General features: G+C 58.1%; 5 protein-coding genes across 5 annotated transcripts; 2 read left to right on the top strand and 3 right to left on the bottom strand.

The window, feature by feature from the left end:
- Nucleotides 1-2,649: 2,649 nt before the first annotated feature.
- On the top strand, nucleotides 2,650-3,387 carry IUM83_09828 (uncharacterized protein; the record flags this gene model as incomplete). Its single annotated transcript, XM_067934300.1, has 1 exon — nucleotides 2,650-3,387. The coding sequence occupies one exon, from the start codon at nucleotides 2,650-2,652 to the stop codon at nucleotides 3,385-3,387; it is 738 nt and encodes a 245-aa protein (XP_067799308.1).
- A 342-nt stretch (nucleotides 3,388-3,729) lies between these two features.
- Nucleotides 3,730-5,162, bottom strand: IUM83_09827 (chloride channel family; the record flags this gene model as incomplete). The annotated part of the gene is made up of 3 exons (XM_067934299.1): nucleotides 3,730-4,567; nucleotides 4,632-4,659; nucleotides 4,736-5,162. 3 exons carry the CDS (start codon nucleotides 5,160-5,162, stop codon nucleotides 3,730-3,732), a joined length of 1,293 nt encoding a protein of 430 aa, XP_067799406.1.
- A 1,018-nt stretch (nucleotides 5,163-6,180) lies between these two features.
- On the top strand, nucleotides 6,181-9,026 carry IUM83_09826 (Lysophospholipid acyltransferase; the record flags this gene model as incomplete). The annotated part of the gene is made up of 5 exons (XM_067934298.1): nucleotides 6,181-6,246; nucleotides 6,327-6,517; nucleotides 6,583-6,688; nucleotides 6,765-6,830; nucleotides 8,367-9,026. The coding sequence occupies 5 exons, from the start codon at nucleotides 6,181-6,183 to the stop codon at nucleotides 9,024-9,026; spliced, it is 1,089 nt and encodes a 362-aa protein (XP_067799407.1).
- Nucleotides 9,027-11,363: 2,337 nt separating this feature from the next.
- On the bottom strand, nucleotides 11,364-12,367 carry IUM83_09825 (Lysophospholipid acyltransferase; the record flags this gene model as incomplete). The annotated part of the gene is made up of 3 exons (XM_067934297.1): nucleotides 11,364-11,608; nucleotides 11,748-11,808; nucleotides 11,936-12,367. The coding sequence occupies 3 exons, from the start codon at nucleotides 12,365-12,367 to the stop codon at nucleotides 11,364-11,366; spliced, it is 738 nt and encodes a 245-aa protein (XP_067799354.1).
- A 470-nt stretch (nucleotides 12,368-12,837) lies between these two features.
- Nucleotides 12,838-13,659, bottom strand: IUM83_09824 (Complement control module protein; the record flags this gene model as incomplete). Its single annotated transcript, XM_067934296.1, has 1 exon — nucleotides 12,838-13,659. One exon carries the CDS (start codon nucleotides 13,657-13,659, stop codon nucleotides 12,838-12,840), a length of 822 nt encoding a protein of 273 aa, XP_067799307.1.
- Nucleotides 13,660-14,177: the final 518 nt, after the last annotated feature.

Genomic DNA, 14,177 nt, shown 5'->3' with positions numbered 1-14,177 from the left:
GGTAAGGGGCGAGTGCGTAAGTGACGCCGGAGCGAGTCGTTTCTCCGTTTCTCCCGCCCTCGGCAATGCGTCTCGTGCTGCTGCTGCTGCCTGAGGCGGAGCTCTGCTACTTATAGCGCGGAACGGCGAATGGGACGTGCGCCTCGAGAACGGGATCCGGGCGAAGAAAAGCGGCGCCCATACTGGGGCCCAGACAACGCGGCACGTCGCCCCGCCCGCGGCGATCCGTAGAAGGGCCGGCAACTTCAACGCCGCGCCATACTGTAGCCAAGTGAGTGAAAGGGAAAGCGCGTTACGCGCGTGCGATGGCAACCGACCGCCGGGCCGACTGGTTGGTTTCCGCTCGCCAATGCAGAGCGTTTTGCCTATGGGACTCGGGCGCCACGACGCGCGTCGAGGAAGCCCAACGTCGCGTGGTCCGCAACGCCAGTCGTCGCCCTTGCCTTGTCGAGATCGTAATGGGAAGACGTGCGCCACCGCGGCTCCTAGAATAGGGAAAGCAGGGAGACGCAGGTCCATGCACTGCTGCTGCCGCCTGCGCGCTGAGACCGTGTGGACTCCCGTTTTTGCCGGTCGAGACGTGGATTTCGGGGCGTGGCCGCGCTGCGATCGTGGCGCAGGGCGGCGTCGTCAATGCCCGGCGCAGTTGGCGCTCGTCGATTCATGTGTATGTTTGGACAGTACCACCGCCCAACCAGACTGCCGGGCGTTGAAACGGCGGCAGAAAGTCGCCGCGTTGACTCGTGTGGACGCGGTTGACTTGGCCGCTTTAGCTAGCGCTAAAGAAATCAAAGGCGCTGCCTGTGAGTGCGCTGTGGTGCTCGCTATGTAGCTTTGCCTAGGCTTATCGAAAGTGACAGTGCTTCAGAAGCTTTTATCGGTTTCCTGCTCCAGGCTGAAGAGGTCGCCCGAGACGCTGGCGTTTGTCCTCCAAAAGGTGTCAAGATCGCCTCACTTTTGGCGCCAGGAAACCGTGCTAAGCTTAGATTCCTCCTGCCTGACAAGATGCTGCGTTCTACCTCGTTGGCGATCGACTGGAGCTAAAAGGCGAAGTGGCTGTTGAATATGGTTTCCGCTGCACGTAAAGCATACTGCCAGCCACCTCGATGACTCCTCGATCCTGATGCTTGACAATGTATTATTTTTTATTTATCAGGCTGCACACAACGGAGTCACAATAAGGGCAAACGACAGAACTTCTTGCTTTCCTCTCTCACACGTATGTAAGCAACTTCACTCGCCGAATCCTTTTGGTCTATTCGCTTTTGTATCTATGCTTGCAGCCTTGACAAGTTCAATGATTCAGCCAAATTGATCCGGTTGAACCGATTCAGCACCACGACAATTCAGTTGCACCACGGCTTGAGATTTAAGCCACCGGAACCCACACACCAGGCTTGAGGCTTGCTCTGGTGGGGATGCCTGTGGCTATCCGACCCATTTCGGGACCGGGTTCTGATACCCCTCATTACACTATGGGGCATTTTTCGGCACTTGGGGCCTCCAGCCCACCCAACTATCCTACACCGGGGTGCGGGTTGGCAGGGCGGACCACTCCACGGAGTGGCTGATCGTCCAAGATATTGCCTATCTCCGGTCTCCGTGGAAAGTCCCGCACTCGGCGGGGATCGATCCTGGTACCTCCCGGTCTCCGCGTCAGGGTTGCACCACGGCTTGAACGAACAGAATACAATCGTTGTGCGGCACCGGCAAGTCCGACCGAGTTGCGTGCATTTTGCCACTCAGTCTTCTTTGCCCAACGGGCCGAAATCTGTTGGCGATGGTCCCCTTCCCAACGACGGTGAATTTTCTCAAAGCTCAGCACAGCACATCCGAGGCTCGAGGACATCCTTTCCTGGAGCTTCGCCCAGCTGGCTGTATCATTGGCGTCGTATGGCGTTCAGTGGCCTGTGAAAAGTGTGTGCTCCGAACCAGCCGATAATTCCCTTGCACCGACGGTGCGCATTTGTCCAGCACTTGCTCGACGGAGGCAATTGGCAGCGTAGCAGGAGATTTTGCATCGCCTCGGCCCGAGGTCCAGCAATTGGCTTTGGTAAGCGGGCTTCCTATCCGTTGAATGAGTTGAGAACGGTCTGCAATGGAATCCGGCGGAAGTTCTTAGGGGAGCAGCGAGCACATCTCGTCGCGGTGTCGCACTGGAGTCCGCCAACACGGCCATCAGCGCTTTACGCTGATGGCTTCAATACAGCCCTTACATTTGTCCTCCGACTCCACCGTCACTGTGCGGGAGACAGATTTGATGTGCGCTGGCGCCCTGGCTTGGTGTCGACGCAGGAAGCAAGTCAAGCACCCTGGCGCAATCTTAGTCGGCGTCGCTACGCGTACAGTCTGCATGACAGGAAGGGGTGAGTCACTCCGCCCAAGTCAACCCCGCAGTTTCCGTCGCAAAAGACCGGAGACGGCACCCTTCCTCCCCAGGTCGGATGTCGTTCTCACATCAAGGCGCGCAGGGCCTGCTCACCCCTCCTTCCGCAGACTGTGCGCGCAGTCCGCGCGCTCCGTTTCTGCCACCGTTTGTCGCGGTCGCCGATCGGAAATATTCGACCGATCGTGCGACTCATCGGGGTCTCTATCTCGCCTGGGCCATTCTGAATATCGCATCAAAGTCGCGCGTAGCGCACCGAATTCATGACCTGCGCGGGCTTCCTGGTCGTGGGCAACAGCCACGCTGCCTTCGCGGAGATCTGCACGGGCGTCCTGGTGTGCTCGCTGGACGTGGCCGGCCGCGCCGACGCGGTGGAGCACGCGCTGCCGCCGCTGGAGCCGCGGCGCATGGCCAAGCTCGAGGTCTGTAGCACGCGCGCATCGGCCCACAAGATGGAGGACAAGCCCCGGCAGCCCGAGGACGAGCTGGAGCCGCAGGACGAGCCCACCCTGCGCCAGCGCCTGCTGCAGCTCAGCGGCTTCATGATCGAGGTGCTGGACCGCGACGACGAGCTTAACGAGCCGTCGCTGCCCTTCTCCTTCCAGGTCAACACGTACAAGATGCACCTGCGGGCGGACGGCAGCTCCAGCAGCACGCTAAGCGACTCGCTCATCCTCTCGGCCACGGACGAAGCGGCCAAGAAGCTCTGGGTCAAGAACATCAAGTTCTGGAACCGCTACGGCTGGCGGGACACGGTGCAGGTGGCCGCGACGCACGACGACCTCGTCAAGCTGCAGGAGACGCTGCAGAACTACAGCACCCCGCAGCTCCTGGGTGCGTACCCGCGCTACAGCAGCGACGAAACCTACTGCCGAGACCGCAACAGTGACATGCTGTACGGCAGCCGCAGCAGCTTCCAGTCGTCCTGCGCCACGAGACGTCAAACTAGACGACGGTTCTACCGCACGGCCATGCCTGGCTCGTTCGCGCCGCCATCGTGAAGACTTCGCCACGCAAGGGTTTACCACGCCACCGGGTGTACATAACTTATTACCAGTCATCAAGTACTGGTTCAGGATCGTGATTCCTACCTTTCCTAATTACAATTCATCTTTTTTCTTATGAAGTTGGCCTGCTGTCATTTCGATGCACGGAGGCGAACCTGGTGCGGTTGAAACAGTCTACGACAAGACGCAGACACTTCGTGTTGACGGAAAACGCATACATTGCCTGTCTATTGTGCGCTCCTACGCCCGATGAGCGCGTGGTTATCCTACATGTTGATCACTGCCACCCAGACGCGTGGCTGAAGCACAACTTCAAAATGCCAAAGCGTCAATCTGTCACATGCTCGAGCGACTTGTCCGTGTCGAATCTAGTTCTTCGGAGAGCAGACGAGCGGTGGATCTAGTGGTGGACGTCGTCGACAGCGGCAGACCGTCCTCAGGGATCGGAAGTCGCAACTTCGCGAGGCGCAGTCGCCGGTCGCGACGCGCCTTAATATTCTTCGCACGAGGCTGACGTAGTGCAGTGCCGCATACACGGCAAAAGTTGGCGTCCTCTTGGTGTAGCCGCCGGAAGCAGCGTGGGCATTCAATGACTTCGGTCAGAATGTCCTGCGATCCCGCCTGGTTCAGCACCAGCGGGCAGGCGATGATGCCATAACCCACGAACATCACAACGGTGGCCAGCATGCGACCCACAATAGTCTGCGGCGAGATATCTCCGTATCCAACAGTCGTCATGGTCACCACCGTCCAGTACAGGCTGATAGGGATGTTGGAGAAGTCATGGCGGTCACCCTCGATGAGGTACATGGCGCATCCAATTACGAGAATCATCGTGAAGAGCGCCACCAGGAACACCGCGATGCGCCGCTTGTTCGACTGGATGTTGTCACTCAACGCCGCGCCTGCATCCACGAACCGAGCGAGTCGCAGCAACCGGAACACGCGCATCACTCGGAAAATTCGCAACACAGCCAAATGCAGCAGCGGTCTCGCGTCCGGCAGGATGAAGCCCAAGTACGACGGTACCAGCGCGCATACATCCACGAAGCCCATCAAGCTCAGGGCGAACCTGCTGGGGTTGCGCAGTGACACCAGCCGCAAGAAGTATTCCACGGAGAACACGACCGTGAAGAACGCCTCCAGCGCCAGCAAGTAGTCGCCGATGTCCTCTCTGCACAGCACAGCACTGTGAATCTCCTATCAACCACACCGCCTCCAATGCAGTGACCACGTACCGGATGTCGTCCACGCTGTCCAGCACAGCTGCAACGGAACAACACGCCCAACTGCGTCAGCACCGCCCCGACCCTCCCTCTCTCCACTTGCAGCAGCAACTCACCGACCACGACGCTCATGGACACCATCACCAGCAGCACGAGCGCCACGCGCTGGCCCGTGGGCGTGGAGCTCTTGAACATGATCTCGTACACGCCCTCCCAGCCCTTGCGCGCGCCGCCCTTCACCTCGTGGTCCACCACGATGCCGTTCACGCGGAAGCGCGCGTCGTGCGCCAAGTTCTCCGCCTCCAGCTTGTCCCTGGCCGCGTCCGTGTCGGCGTTGGCGTCGTCCTCGTCCTCCTCGTCGTCGTAGGCCGAGGCGTTCGACTGCTGCTGCTGCGCCGGCTGCTTGGCGCCGCCCGTTCCCGCCTCCATGCTCTTGGCCACACTGCGCGCGTCGACGAAGCCCCCGGGACTCATGTCCACGGCGCTGTCCACGTGGCCATAGCTCTGCTTCTCGGCCTTGCGCTCCTTCAGGTGCGACAGCATCACGCCACGTCTTGCGCGTTGTGCCAATGCGAGGACGAAGCCACTTGCCCATTGGGCGAAAAGGACTCCGGATTCTAGTGTGGACCACTAACCGCAATGCTCACCTGACCAATCAGATCGTGTGAGAGAGGCCAACTTCAACTTGGAAGTGAGGGAGAGGTGGCAAACGCAGAGTTTCCTTTTTGGATAGGGACTATCCCATCCCAGCAATTTTGCCCGTGTGTTTGACCCGAGAGTTTGCACTGAATTGCTGGTCTGTGATACAGCATGTATGGATAACGAAGGTGTGCTCCCATGGCGAAAAATAAATGCCTCCATTTGAAACGGCAAAAGGCTTCCTCGATGCGGTCTAAATTCGCACAAGAAGAAGTGCGAAACTCATAGTGAGACTTCCATGGGCGACGAGGGCGATGTCTTCCAGGACTTTGACTCGGATGCGTCAGACGCGGACGATGATGTAGACTGGAGCTTTACTGACGGCGAGTGTGCAAGCGTGTTGCAGCTCATGGGTGGTGCGGAGTCAAATAAGAAGTCGCAATGTTGTCGAGCGGATACCGTAGCGTTTTCACCTGCAACTAATGACTCATCCAGACTGACAGAGCTGCTGAGAAGTGAAGAGTGCATCAAAGGCAATTCTGTAGAGGAAATGTCAGTGATAAGCTCCGCTGACGAGGATCTGCTGGCAGAGCTATTCCCCGAGGCAAAAGCAGAACCAACCAATAATTCAGCGGCTAAAGAAACGAGCTCACGTATCAAGGAGTGCGAAGTCGAATGGGCTTTGATGGCACTGGAAGAGCACGAACAGCTAGGGAACAGATCGGAATCTTCCAGTGCTGTCAATGCAGATGCTGATTTTGTAAGCTTTTGCGAAACGACGATCGCACATTCGACACTGTCGCCTCCTACGAAACCTGATAGCTGTCGGCAAGAAAACTTTGACTCGAAACAGCACAACCAAAATGAAGCGCTGATCAACGATGGCGATGCTTGCTTGTCGCGCAAGATTGCGGTAAAAGCCATGGCCAATAATATTCCCTCTGAAGCTCTGAAGATGCTGCAGCTAGTGTACATGAAAGCCATTGAGGTAGGTGTTCACCCTGTCGGCCATACCCTACTAGGATAATCCTAGTGTTATGACGCCAGTTCTAACTCGTATACCGCCAGACACAACTAGACTTCTCGTCGCTTGTAAGCGAAACCAGCAGCAGACTTTGCCTACCTGATTATGATTGTCAAGGCCAAAATGCCAAATCAAGTTTTCCATTGAATATGTTAGTTGAAGCTACTTGTTTTCTAGAAGAGCGCCTCAGCAGCCACGATCTTGTCAAGTCGTTCGCATCAACCCAAGAAGAAAGGTGCGTTTTTTTATCATACAGTTCGAAGCAAATTTCTCGATTTAATTGATGGGGGCTCTATACAGGCTGGAGCTCGTTCTTGTTGCAGTCGACGACAAGATTGGTGCACTACCACACAGTCTCAAGATAAAGTGGGCGAAGACAATCGATATGCTGTCTTTGCTGTCGAAGGTGAGTGAGTTGAGAACCACTCAGTTGGAACTGAGGAGCATTTTTACCGATGTGACTTGCCTACCAATCATTTTAGATGCGCGAGCAAACTAGTTCTCCTGCATCGGCGCCCAAGCTAGTGACTGAGGAACCGGAAGGCCTTGTAATAGACACTACAGTATCCTCTGTGCCAACCCAACTCAATAACAAGAAAGGGTCACCATTGGAAGGATGGGCCACGTTTCACCCGGAAAAAATGCCTGTGCGGCGATGTGAGCCCAAGCCAAAACAGCCTGGGCACCCATCCGGGACGAAGAAACCCCGAGTGCAAATCCGTCAATACCTGCCCGCAAAGCTCCGGGTGCGCTGTAAAGCGTACAACCCGGAAGACAAAGAGCTCACGTTTCGACCAAATATCAACAAGAAGAGTTCTTATAACCGAAAGGGGGGTCCCAGACAGCAAAAAGAGAACTTCACAGCGCGAATGCAGGAGGATATCTCTAAACGTAGATCCCAAAAACTTCAGCATGAATGGGAGCGAGAGCAGCAAGACCGAGAAGAAGCTGCGAGTGTGTTGGCTGCCACTCTGATCGACAAGGGATCCCAGCGTATTCTACTCAAAAACGGAATGTGGGCCGAGTCACTGGAGGAACGAATCAGCAGGTTAGCAAAACATCGTACCAGTATCGAAGACTACGATTCGCGATCAAAGAAGCGACGTCAGCGGTATGAACAGCAAAAACGAGAGGCAACCGCTATAGCCTCGAGGGCCTGCGAATCACTTTACCAACGTGGTATTGAGCAAAGAAAGCGAGAGCAGGAACGGCTGCAGGAAGATCTACACGACCTCGAATTCCAGCGAAATCGACCCAAGATAAGCAGTCGATCGGTGCGAGTAATGAAGACACGGATTCGACAGGAACTCTCGCAGCTCTGCATGGATTCCAGACGTACTGCAAATGCTGACGGCTTGGATCACGAGGTGGAAGAAACACTTGATTCACCCTTCGTGACTTTTATCCAGTTTTCATGTGCACTCTTGTATTTCGGATTCGTGCCGGACTTGAACACTCCTTGGGATGGCAGTGCTGGTGGTGGCCAAGGCCACGAGATCACCTTGCTATGGCACTCCTGGGCAGTCTTCACACGTGATCATACTGGATCCCCTGGCCCGAAGCTGGCAAAGAAGGTTTTAGAGCGAGTGCTCTTTTCAGTCATTATTGGTGGGCGAGCTAGTGAACACAAAGTTCTTCAGGGCCGAGACGAACAAACGTTGCTTCGGGTGTACCGTGCTAATTACTACACGAGGAAGCACACGCAACTCAGATCGGAACCGAGTGATGATCGCAAGCCAAACGATGTCGAGGTCGGAGCCCAATCGTCCGGAAAGAAACGGAACTCATGTCGACGGCAACGAATCCGCTACACCCTGCATGGGAAGCCCATTCGAGGCAATGGTGTACCCGAGACCGACTTCCTAAGCGAACGAGAACATTTGTTACAAGAGAAGTTGGACCAAATGCGTGAGGCAAAGGCGAAACAGGAGCTCGACGGTTGCACCTTTCACCCGCATATCAACCCTGGGCCATCCGAGGCAACAGTTTTGCGATCACATCGTCAGTCTTCACCCCCAAAGGAGGTTCGTATTCCGTCGGCCACCGTGTCAACTTTTGAACGACTTTACAGCGATGCATTCCAGCGTCAGAACAATGTGCTGGAGAAATACTTGGAAGCCAAACAACACCGAGAAGAGCTTGAGAAGCGTGAGTCCAAGGTGCACCCGAGCTACGTGAACGGACTGACAATCGAGGAGCGACTTGAAAATCTCCATGTTGCACTGGCAGGCAATGCACTACCCGTAGATTTTCACAAGAAAATCGGTGCGATGCGTAACGCCACGGAGATGAAAGCGCTAGACGAGCAAATAAAAGAGCGAAAGCTGCTGCCGGCTCATTTCAAGAGAGCTAAGGACGGACGGATCGTCGTGTATCCATTCCAATTTGCTACGGAGATCCGGGCCGCTTTGAGTACTGATCTCAAGAAGCTGCGGACTAAACCAGTGCACCGACCCCGCGACCACGTGATGAAAGACTTGCGTCCAGCGACCTACGATCGAGAAATCCCGGCGACAGTGCATCCACCACAACGGAAAATCCATGGACGAATCGAAGACACCGAAGCGGACTTGTGCCTCGACGTTCATTTATCGCCATCGGAAACACGCCAGCTCTACTTGAACATGGACGATGATCCGCGCGAGGTCGTTGACAATTTTGCCAAGCGCTTCTCCCTCACCAATACGCAGAGACACTTTCTCGTCCAACTCGTGGACGCTCGACTGGGACAATTTGCAACGTAGTAGTGTCGTCACCAGAGAAAAAGAGTAGCGAGCTCTGTGACGAAGCACCCCATACTGGCCATGAGGCAGCAGAACTCCGGTCGCCATCCAAATAAATGACTTGCACCCATGTAAACTTTGGTTGCTCGCTTCAGTGAGTACGACTCCTGGAGGTCGCCATTGCTCATTCTTGCAGACTCGAGGGATGCCAGGAGATGAGTAACTACTGGTCCAATGCGGGCGGCTTCCGGACGACAACCTACTTCACGGATAACAAATGTGCCGGTACTACCGGCCCGGTACCCCCATTCTAAATTGATGCCAAACCGGACACAACCTGCACTAGTCAAACGACAACATACGCATATACGTCGAGCGAGCAGACAGCTACCTACGACACCGTGTCAAGTATGACGTCTTGTGAACTCGACTTGAGAAAATTTCTGGATGTCCGCGCTCTCAGAGGAACCTATCTCGTAGCCGACGCCTTTAACGATGCCATTTGCTAGAGTGACATCTACTTCGGAGCACCATTGCCCTGGCGAATGATGATTGCCTTCCTGATGGCACAAGCGCCGGGTTTGGAGGAGGAGGCAACGCCACCTACACGAGATACGAGAACAGCACTTGTGCCAAGCTGAACCATTATGTATCCACCGTCTTGATTTCAACGAGCAATTTGACCGAGCGCGCGTGTCTTGCCTTGCCCTACAGGGGCTCGTGCTACTATCGTGAATATGTCCAACTGGAAGCTTATCCGCAGGGTCCAGTGACTCGACCGCGGGGTCAAGCAGTTTGTCGTCGACTACGAGCTCGTCAAACAATGATAGGAGTGCTCCAAACTTCACTTGAACCACCAGTGATTCTTTGACGGCCGGGCAAAACTCCGCGTCAACACTCAGCACCGGGGTTATCGCGGGCATGATAGCTGGATCCGTTGTGCTTCTTGTTGTAGTATTGCTTGCGTTGCGAGCATACTTCGCCAACGAAGAAAACCAAGTTTCGATCAGTCGAGTGCCACTCGATACCAACCATTGGAGAAGCACACCGAAAACGGCGGCAACACTATGCCGTGCGATGCTGGAGCTGCCGGTATTGAAGATAAAAATGATGGAAGACCCGGTGATCGAATTCTCGCGAGTGCCCCGCGAACAAATTATCATGGGGCCACGTATCAGCAGCGGCGGATTCGGGGATGTCTACCGGGGAACTTATAAACGAACCAGTCGCGATCAAAATGCTGCTAGAAGTCACCAGGCAGGATGTCGACCAAGTGAATATTTTTCTCGATGAGGTCAAAATCATAGCATCCTTCAAGCACCACAGCATCGTGAGATTCGTGGGTGTAGCCTGGGATTCGCTGAATGACTTCGGTGCAAATCTTCACCAGCCATGAACTTGGAAAGCATCAACGCCTACGAAGCAAATGGACACCCGGCGAGGCTCGATCGTTCTAAGCTTGATATCGCCTAACAGGTTAGCTTTGCTCTGGCATATCTGCACTCGTTGCCGCCGTCCATTACTCATCGCGACCTCAAATTCTGGAACGTGCTGCTGAATGAAGACCACAGCGAGACGAAGCTGACGGACGTTGGTGTGTCACGTGAGCGAGTTGACCACACCATGACAGCAGGAATCAGAACGCTGCTCTGGGTGGCGTCGGAGGCCACGGCGGGTGGGCACTACAATGACAAGGCAAACGTGTACTCGTTCGGCGTGATGTTGGCGGAATTAAACACACACGAGCCGCCATACATACTCCAATGCACGGAGGTCGGGGTCAAAGATGCCGGTTGCAAATCCAACGCTGTTGGCGATGTTAGCAAGCGGGGCGATCCAAGTGCAGCTCTCGACAGTAAACACAACACCGGCCACAGCAGCCGTCGTCCAACTAGGTTTGCAATGCGTTGCACTTGATCCGAACGATAGACCCACGGGCTCTATCGACTGCAGCGCACCTTGAAGGAATTGCGATCTATCATAGTCGAAAACTAAACACTTGCATACCGAAGGTGTCGTGCTGCAGGCAGCTTTGACTCTTGGCAGCGAACAAACCCGAATTTGAAAGCAACGAGCCAGCGCTGCACGCCGTGAGCGCTTCGGCCGCGCAGCTGAAGATTCAGTCCGAGCATGTTGTGTGCAGCCAACGCTGCAGACAAATCCGGTTATGGCGTGCATCATTTTCTTTGAGTTGGATGAGCTGTAGGCTGTTATACGCAGCGGCACTGGACACCCCGGGGATGTCGGACACGCCGGAAAATGACAACAACCGCATAGTCCCGCTGAAGCACTGGACCAGCGGCGTTAAGAGGCTCCTCGGCGTCTCACATGAGTCACAGCGTCCTCGGCCGCGTGGACCTAGAAGAGTTCTCGAACCTCGAGGTCCAGCTTGGTCGGCGCCTTGCTCGCGTCCGGGGAGCGGATCGTGAGCCGGCGGCTGCTCTTGTCGGCCGAGATGTCGATGTGCTCGACGACGATAGTGTCGACGGCCACGAGCGGCGCGTCCAGCTCGCGGCGGGCGCTGCGCAGCAGCAGCTCGATGTCCTCGTTCGCGTAGAGCCCGAAGAGGTTGACGGACTTGATGCGGCACTTGAAGCGGTGGTCTGCACAGCACATGCACATTGCGGGTCAGACGAGTCCCGAGCCCGTCTGCTTCTCGGCATTGAAGTGCGCCGGAGAAGGTCCGCGAGCAAGTGACGGCAAGGCGGCGGCCCCGCATCGCCGGGCCAGCGCGCGAGGTACCTGTGCAATCCCGTCCCAGCGTCACGTCCAGCGGAACGGAGCCGCCCGCGCGCGGCTTGATCTTGCAGTGCAGGCGCAGCATAGAGCGCCAGCGCGGCGCGGGCACGCCAACAAGGAACACGAGGCACAACGGCAGAGATAAGCGACGACGCTGGAACTCCAATCGGCCCGATGGGGGCTTGACTCACCAGCAGCTCGGGCGACGCCAAGAGCTCGTGCACGGCGAAGAACGAGTCGGCGCCGCTGAGCGTGCGGCTGCAGCCGCGCATGACGCGGTCGGCCACCAGCAGCGCGAGCTCCGGGTGCTCGTCGCCGCCCACGTGCACGCCCACGATGCGCTTGACGGCGGCCACGAAGGCCTCGGTGCGGTGGTCGCCCACGAAGCGCACGCCGTTGAGCACGATCTCCTCGCGCGTGGCGTCGCGGAAGGCCTGCGCCGTGTCCACGTCGCACCGCACGGGCAGCGGGATGGCGGCCAGCGGCTCCGCGAACGCCTGCAGCGCCTCCACGTAGTCGGCGGGGCGCGGCGCCCGCCCCAGCGCGCGGCGCACGGCGCGTACGAGCTCCACGTCCAGCAGCAGCGGCTGCGGCTGCGGGATGGCCTCGGCGTCGCTGCGCATGATCTAATACTGAAAGGGCACCTATTGGGCGGGCACAGATGCACGAGGCACCTTGAAGCTGTGCGCACGTGGACGTGGGGGGACTGAGCGGAGCTGCAGGAGGTGGTCTCGTGTTTCTCTATACGCCTATGGAGCTCTCGCCTCACACAGATATATGTCCCTATCCTAGTCGCCGGCTACTTGGGTTGACGCGCCAGAGCGGGGTGTTGTAGTGGATAGCTTAACGCACGCACGCACGCTGCGCGAACACGACTATAGTCTTGACTTCCATTGCCATTGGGTTCATTAAATACCTCTCCGCGGGCCTTACGAGCCGCAGCGCGTGGTCGCTGGGCCGAGCGTGTGCGCGCCGCCACGGAGGCCCCGCCGTCCTCGGCTGGCCAGGCCGCGCGCACACACACGCCATCCACATCCACGTCGAAGAGAAACCGGGTCGCTACGCTGATGTTGCTGCCTGTCAGTCACTGCGCTCACTTGATGACGGCGAAGCGCTCACTCTGCGCCAGCAACAGCAAGTCCGCCGGGTCCTTCTGCTCCGTCACGTCGTAAATATTCACATAGTAGCCCTCGGCGATCGGCATGCCCCAATACACCCGGCGCCAGCGGAAGGTGCCGTCGTTGGCCACGCGGTGTGCGATGGTGGTCGGCACGGTCCACGCCACGTTGCACACGTCGATCCGCACGCACTGCACGCTCGGGTCCAGCGCCTCCCACTGCACCTCGGCCGCTTGGCCTCGTACCCAGCCGGCGAACCGCGGGCCGTCGGGGGTTGTGATGCGTAGTCGCTGGTTGAGGTTGCCACCCGCCGCGGCAGCTGCCGCCGCCTGCCGGAGCTGCTCGTCGCCGCTGGAGAGCGGGGACGGCAGCGTCGCCGACAGCGACGACGACGACGAGCCTGTGGGCGTGCTGTTGTTGCTGTAGCCGGCGCTGGCGCCGTTGCTGCTGACGCCGCCGAGGCCGTGGTTGTAGTTCTCGCTGACGGTGCGTCGCCGGCTGCGACTGCGGCTGTGCCGCCTCCGGCCGCTCACCCAGAGCGCCGGCATGGCGTGGATCTGGTGCGACGGCGCCGGGATGGTGGCGGCCGTCACGTCGAAGTGGTCGTCCTCGCTGTCGCCGGCGGCGTCCGCGGCGTCCTTGTCCCAGTTGCTCGACTGCGAGCGGCACCGCGCCGACTTGGGGGCGGCGCGCGGGCGGCCGGCCTGGTTGCCGGCCAGAAGCGACTCGACGCCGGCGCTGGTGTCGATGGCCGGCACCTTGCGGGGCGGCGCGGCGTTCCAGCACTTGAGGGTCATCGACGCGCGACGCGGTGCAGCCTCCGTCGTCTCTGCTTCTGCTACTGCTGCTCTGCTCTGCTGCGGCCTGTGCGTGGGCGGCGGGAGGGTGTCACGAGAGACTCCCCCTGCGAGTTCCTCTGCTGCGCCTCCTGCCTGCGCGGCTGTCCGTCCAAACCTGAGTGCCCCCGCTGCTCCGGCACTGCTCCGAGCCGGCCAAGCCCCAATCGCGAAATGGACTTTGACGCCAGGCGCCGAGCCCGCGCCCGCAGTGGCGCCATTGCAGGGGAAGGTCAAGGTTCCAAAAATGACTGCCGCCCGTTCAAAGAAAGGCGCCCGGCCCGGCTCGCCACGCGGGCCGCGTTTCCATCCCGCGGGCCGAGCGCGCGCCAGCCGGGCCTGCCCGCCTAAGCTGATATTGGATCCTGCGCACCGCGATACCCGCGCGGCGGCGAGCTCGACACGCAGCGGCGCCAAGTTGCAGGCCGCGGCCGTCTCGGGGGCTCCGTCGGCCTGTCGACCGACATGCCGAGCCGCCC

This window comes from Phytophthora cinnamomi (genome assembly GCF_018691715.1).
Source record: "Phytophthora cinnamomi strain GKB4 chromosome Unknown Contig5, whole genome shotgun sequence".
Classification (NCBI taxonomy): Eukaryota; Oomycota; class Peronosporomycetes; order Peronosporales; family Peronosporaceae; genus Phytophthora; species Phytophthora cinnamomi.
The sequence above is the reverse complement of the archived record's forward strand: the minus strand, read 5'-3'. Positions and strand labels throughout refer to the sequence as shown.